Below are 6,053 nucleotides of genomic sequence, written 5' to 3'. Positions count from 1 at the left end.
ATTTTATTATAATTTTTTTTTTTTTTTACTTATTTATTTTATTTTATTTTTTTTTTATTTTAGTATGTATGAAATCATTCATCAATATTACCTATTGCCCACAACTGTTTGGCAGATTGTAATATCTATCAATAAATAAATCTATCAATTTCAAAAAAAAAAAAAATTAACATACAAAGTCGTGCTGCCCAACTTCATCGGGCTGCCAGTCATACAGCATACTTATTTTAGTCTAATCAGACTATATTTTTAATCTTATTATAAGTTAATCTAGCCAGGTATACAATAATGATTATAAACATTAGTAATATATAACATATGAACATGTTTTGTTTTTTTATCAACTCTGGTTCTTTTATCTTTAATCTTTCTTCGTCCATCATTTCCCTTTTATCTTTTGTTTTTCATTTCCTTCCCTTCTTTTTCTCTTTCATATTTTGATTTCAACCTAATGTGCCTTTAACAGAGTAATGGATAAAATAGTGATAGAGATATGAGAAGATATATGAAAGATACTTGAAGGAACAAATATAAATAAGAAAAAAATCAACAAACTATGTTAAAAGTAATACAATAAATATTCAAATATTAAAAATGTATACAAAAATGATAAAGTAATATAAAAATAATAAATACATAAAATATATTTAAACACTATTAATTTACATAGGTTGGACTCTAGATTAATAAATAGACATTAAACTTAATATCAGCTATTAGATATGATGATTACATTTCTTCTTGATGATGTGAGATGGTTGTTGGGCGATGATGCGGTTACTTTTTGCTATCCCATTCTCCTCTCGGCCTGTTCCTTGGTCTCTTTTTGGCCAATGAAGCGTTTAAGAGTAGGAAAATTCTTTTAACCTTTGAGCGTGAAGATGGCGGATCGTCTCTTCGCTACTCTAGTTCTCAAAATAGTTGGTCAACTTGGCCAACAGACAACAGCACATGACCTAACAGTGTCTTGTATGATTAAATTGAATTTTTTTCAGAGGGGTTTTCCGAACAACTGTTATTATATTGAAGTAGGAGGCATGAAAATGAATCTTGAATTGAAGTTATGCAACCTAAATAAATATTTTGAACTTTCCAGGTCCAATTTATCGGCATGTGCTAATAGACTTGGGGTGGATAAGGGCAACCAAAGTGTGAGAGCTCTACGACAGTCGTTGCGTGAGAAGGCTTTCGAAGAATGGGCCAGTTGCAGATGGCAGGATATTGGTGTTCGCCATTTCAAAGAGACCCCGAAAGCTAATAGATATGTATGCGAGAACCAGGTACTCTCGGGGTCAGAATGGGTGAACGCCCTGAAACTTAATATCAACTACGCACCCCTGCGTGGAGTCCCAGGAGCCAGTGGACAACAAGGAGAAGTTGGGTCCCTCTGTCGCAAATGCGGTAGAGAGTCTGAAATACCAGCTCATGTCCTGGGAAAACGCCCAACAACTCCCTCCTTATGACACGCCGGCACCACAGGGTCAAAGAAGAATTGATGAAGTTCCTTGAAAGAAAAGACTTCACCTGCTTCGAGGAGGTCTATTGTGTTGACACCGACGGATCCGTAAGATATGCCGATATTGTCGCATTTACAAAAATCGGAGGCACGGTTCTGGTCTTGGATCCGACGGTAAGATTTGAAAGTAATGACCTCGAACGGGAAGGTGGAGTGGAAAGGGAAATATATGAAAAATGCGTCCCTTTCTTTAAGGAAAAATTCCGCGAGACCTTCGGAGAGAGAGAGTTCACCGTGAGAGGCCTCTGGTTTGGATCTCGTGGAACAATACCAGATAGAACAAGGAGCTTCTTAGAAGGCCTAGGTGTTAGCATCTTGACGGAAAATATTATTTTGGACTCCCTGGAGATCACCTGCATGGGAATTAGCTCGGAGATTATTCATTGTTTTATTTACTTATTTTAATATGTGGACTTGTCGATTGGTGTGTTTTAACTTATTTATTCATTAAATTATTTTATTTTATTAGTACTATTATTTGTTTTATTATTTTTTTAACTTATTTATCCATTTAAGTGTTTCTTGGCTTTTTATTATATTTTTCTTTGAATCTATGTGTTAGTCTTGTTCTCGTAAAATGTATTTATTTGTTTGTTTTTTGGTAAACTGATCTACTGCTGTGACTATTACTAATGGTCTGATCTCACATTGGCGTCTCTAATAGTGAATTTGTTTAGCGGGTCACTAGAGAGCATCTAGGAGGGTGAATTCGGGAGAGTGAATTTGTTGATCGGGTGAATTAAAAATTAGTAGACTGAAATTTATTGTAAAAGGAAACTGTAGGGGAAAAAAAAAACTGTTTTCTTTTTATTTTATTATACCGCGTAATTATATGTAATTTATATATGTCCGATTACGGATTGATTAGTATCCTGTGTGAGATAGCAACCTGATGTATTTAGGCAGCATAGATAAATAAAGTATTTCTCCCTCTCCACTATTTATTTTTTAAGACTTTTATTTGAGTAAAAGATGAGAGAACTTGCTTCATACTCCAATCCAATGCGGCAACTTAGATTGATAGCGGAACAGAGTGATAGGGACAGCCTTGGGGTAATAATATGGGTGACGACACAACTACTCACTCGTCACCCATATAATGTTCTACCCCATAGGATTCATGTCCTCATTTGATTAAAGGAAGGTCTCTGATATGGCCTTCGAATAAAATGTGATTCTGTCAGAACTTATAAAAAAAAAAAATACAGTTTTAGTAAAAGACTTACTCATTTTGAACCCCTGCGTATTCATATTGCAGCCGCTGACATAAATACATACATCTGGCTGGGGTGTCTATACCGGGCAAATCATTACGAAAGGCTGCCACTAGTCGTACATCGTTGTCTTGGTAACACCCCAACAATTTTCCATCGATCAATTGGGCTGCAAAGTGATTATAGAATAGCTGATATGGCCCTGTCTACAGAGTTCGATTGACAAGAGACGAATACTTTTTTATTCGAAGTTTTTATTCGATTAATGATAGACGAATAAATTTTTATTCGAATAAAAATACGAATAAACAATACGAATACTTTTTTATTCGAAGTTTTTATTCGATTAATGATAGACGAATACATTTTTCTTTAAATAAAAATACGACTAAACAATCCGAATACTTTTTTATTCGAATATTTAACATACTATTTCAATTGAATAAAAAAATATTCGAATACGTTTTATTCGAATAAAAATTTGATTTTTTTTTTTTTTTAAATTCACTTATTTTTTTCCCACCTTCAATTTCTAATGTATGAGGGTCCTATTTCACATATTCAGACGAGTACAAAACGAAAATTCTATAGATTTTAAGATAACATATCGATTTATTGTATTTCTAACACATAGGGACCAATTTTTCGGTTTTCTGATATGCAGAATATGAAAATGTTATCGATTTATTTTAACTTTCATGATTTTTAACATTTATATGCTTTGAGGAATGCAGAATAAGAAAATGTTATAGATTTTAAGATCGCGTATCGATTTATTTTTACTTTTCTGATTTCTAACATGTTAGGGTCCCTTTAAACGTTTTGAGGAACGCAGAATATGAAAATGATATCGATTTTAAGATCGCGTATCGATTTATTTTTACTTTCCCGATTTCTAACATATTAGAGCCCCTTTATACGTTTTAGGGAATGCAGAGTATGAAAATTATATCGATTTTGTGATCGCTTATCGATTTATATGGACTTTTCTGATTTCTAAAATGTTAGGGTCTCTTTATATGTTTCAATATATACCAAAAATGAAAATACTATTGATTTTATGATCGCTTATAGATTTAATTATCGTGTATCGATTTATTTTAACTTTCTTGATCCCGAACATGTTAGGGTCCCTTTATATGTTTTGAGATATGCAGAATATAATATTACTATCGATTTTAGTATCAAGTATTGATTTATTTTAACTAAGATAAGAAATCTGCATATCTCAAAACGTAAAGAGGCCATAACATGTTAGAAATCAGAAAAGTTAAAATAAATCGATAGTATTTTCATATTCTACATATCTCAATACATAAAGGACCCTAACAAGTTGGAAATCAAAACAGTTCAAATACATCGATAGGCAATCTTAAAATCGATAGCATTTTCCTAGTCTACATATATAAAGAGATCCTAACATGTTAGAAATCAAGAAAGTTAAAATAAATCGATTCGTAATAATTAAAGTGATAGCATTTTCATATTCTACATATTCCAAAACATAAAAAGGGACCCTTATATGTTAGAAATCAGAAAAGATAAAATTAATCTATACGCGATCATAAAATATATCTATATATAGCTGTAAGACAAAAAATGTCGTGTTTATACAAATACAAACGTATTCGGATGGTAAATCATTTAATTTTTTCTATAAAATGGACGAATATAAAAGTATTCAAATGGTTATTCGAATTGTTTTGCCCTAATAATTGATTATTCGTGTAAAATAATGCCGAATAAAAAAGAAATCGGATGGTTAATCATATGTTTTGTACAAATAATTGATTATTCGTGTAAAATAATGAAGAATGAAAAAGTATTCGAATGGGTAATCATATGTTTTTGTACGAATAATTGACTATTCGAGTAGACAATTCAAGAATAAAAAAGTATTCATCTCTGGTCATGCAAATAATATTTGCCCAACTCTCCCTGTCTACAGGCAGTCCGTAACATTTATATATATATTATAATATTTAGATGCAAAATTGTTTCATCAATTTTAATTAATAAACAAAATGTTCTACATTTCGTCTTTTATATTTCAGTTGCCCATTCAGATACTAACTACCAAGGTCAGCGGGGTGGCATAATCCTAATCTCCTTTTAAGTTCATCAAGGATTGGATATGAGAGAAATTCGATAGTTTAGTGGAGCCCAAAAGCTCAACTACTTAAGCCCAGATAGGCCTTACTATAGTAGTATAAATGAGTCTTTTGTAATGGATTGAAAGTTTAGACCGTTTGTCCAGTAAGTGTTGTAATAGTCGAAATCGACGAAGAGTTTCCTGTCTTTGTAGAATGAGGATTCTAGGTCAGTCGTATGTCCATATGTACTAGGTCAGCGGGTGGCATAATCCTAATCTCCTTCTAAGTTCATCCAGGATTGGATACGAAAGAAATTCGATGGTTTAGTAGAGCCCAAAAGCTCCAACTCCTTAAGCCCAGATAGGCCTTATTATAGAAGTATAAATGAGCCTTTTGTAATGAATTGGCAGTTTAGACCGTTTGATTCTATGCATTAAAATTACAAATTAGACAATAAAGTCGATTAATGCAAGATTTGGGAGCTTGGTGGATTTTTCACTGCATGGCACAAAAACCCATTTTCTACTTATAATATTATTATTTTTATATATACTATCCTTCCTTTTTGTTTTATATTCATGTGCCAGTCGTATGTCCATATGTAGTCCTAGATTACGGATCCGTATGAAAGGAATAAGTGGGGTATTTTTAAAGGGTGCTATGGGGCTGGAGGTCATGTGTCTACGACAAACAGTAAATATAATTTGGTGGGATTTATTTTACTCCTCCAGTTTTGACACCATTCTCCGGGGTGTTGATGTGGGATGGAGGGTTCTCCGTGAGAGGCCTCTGGTTTGGATCTCGTGGAACAATACCAGATAGAACAAGGAGCTTCTTAGATGGCCTAGGTGTTAGCATCTTGACGGAAAATATTATTTTGGACTCCCTGGAGATCACCTGCATGGGAATTAGCTCGGAGATTATTCATTGTTTTATTTACTTATTTTAATATGTGGACTTGTCGATTGGTGTGTTTTAACTTATTTATTCATTAAATTATTTTATTTTATTAGTACTATTATTTGTTTTATTATTTTTTTAACTTATTTATCCATTTAAGTGTTTCTTGGCTTTTTATTATATTTTTCTTTGAATCTATGTGTTAGTCTTGTTCTCGTAAAATGTATTTATTTGTTTGTTTTTTGGTAAACTGATCTACTGCTGTGACTATTACTAATGGTCTGATCTCACATTGGCGTCTCTAATAGTGAATTTGTTTAGCGGGTCACT

General features: G+C 32.6%; 1 protein-coding gene across 1 annotated transcript in view; it reads right to left on the bottom strand.

The window, feature by feature from the left end:
* The window catches only part of LOC106679058 (uncharacterized), a 73,040-nt gene that overhangs the window by 58,947 nt on the left and 8,040 nt on the right, over positions 1-6,053 (bottom strand). The window contains exon 2 of the mRNA XM_067045838.1: positions 2,743-2,899. Coding sequence (XP_066901939.1) covers positions 2,743-2,899 — 157 coding nt within the window. The remainder of the gene's footprint in view (positions 1-2,742; positions 2,900-6,053) is intronic.

The sequence above is a fragment of the Halyomorpha halys genome, unplaced genomic scaffold (assembly GCF_000696795.3).
Source record: "Halyomorpha halys isolate HHAL.00 unplaced genomic scaffold, Hhal_1.1 Scaffold174.1, whole genome shotgun sequence".
Lineage (NCBI taxonomy): Eukaryota > Metazoa > Arthropoda > Insecta > Hemiptera > Pentatomidae > Halyomorpha > Halyomorpha halys.
Note: the sequence above shows the minus strand (reverse complement) of the source record. Positions and strands in the feature narration are given on the sequence as shown.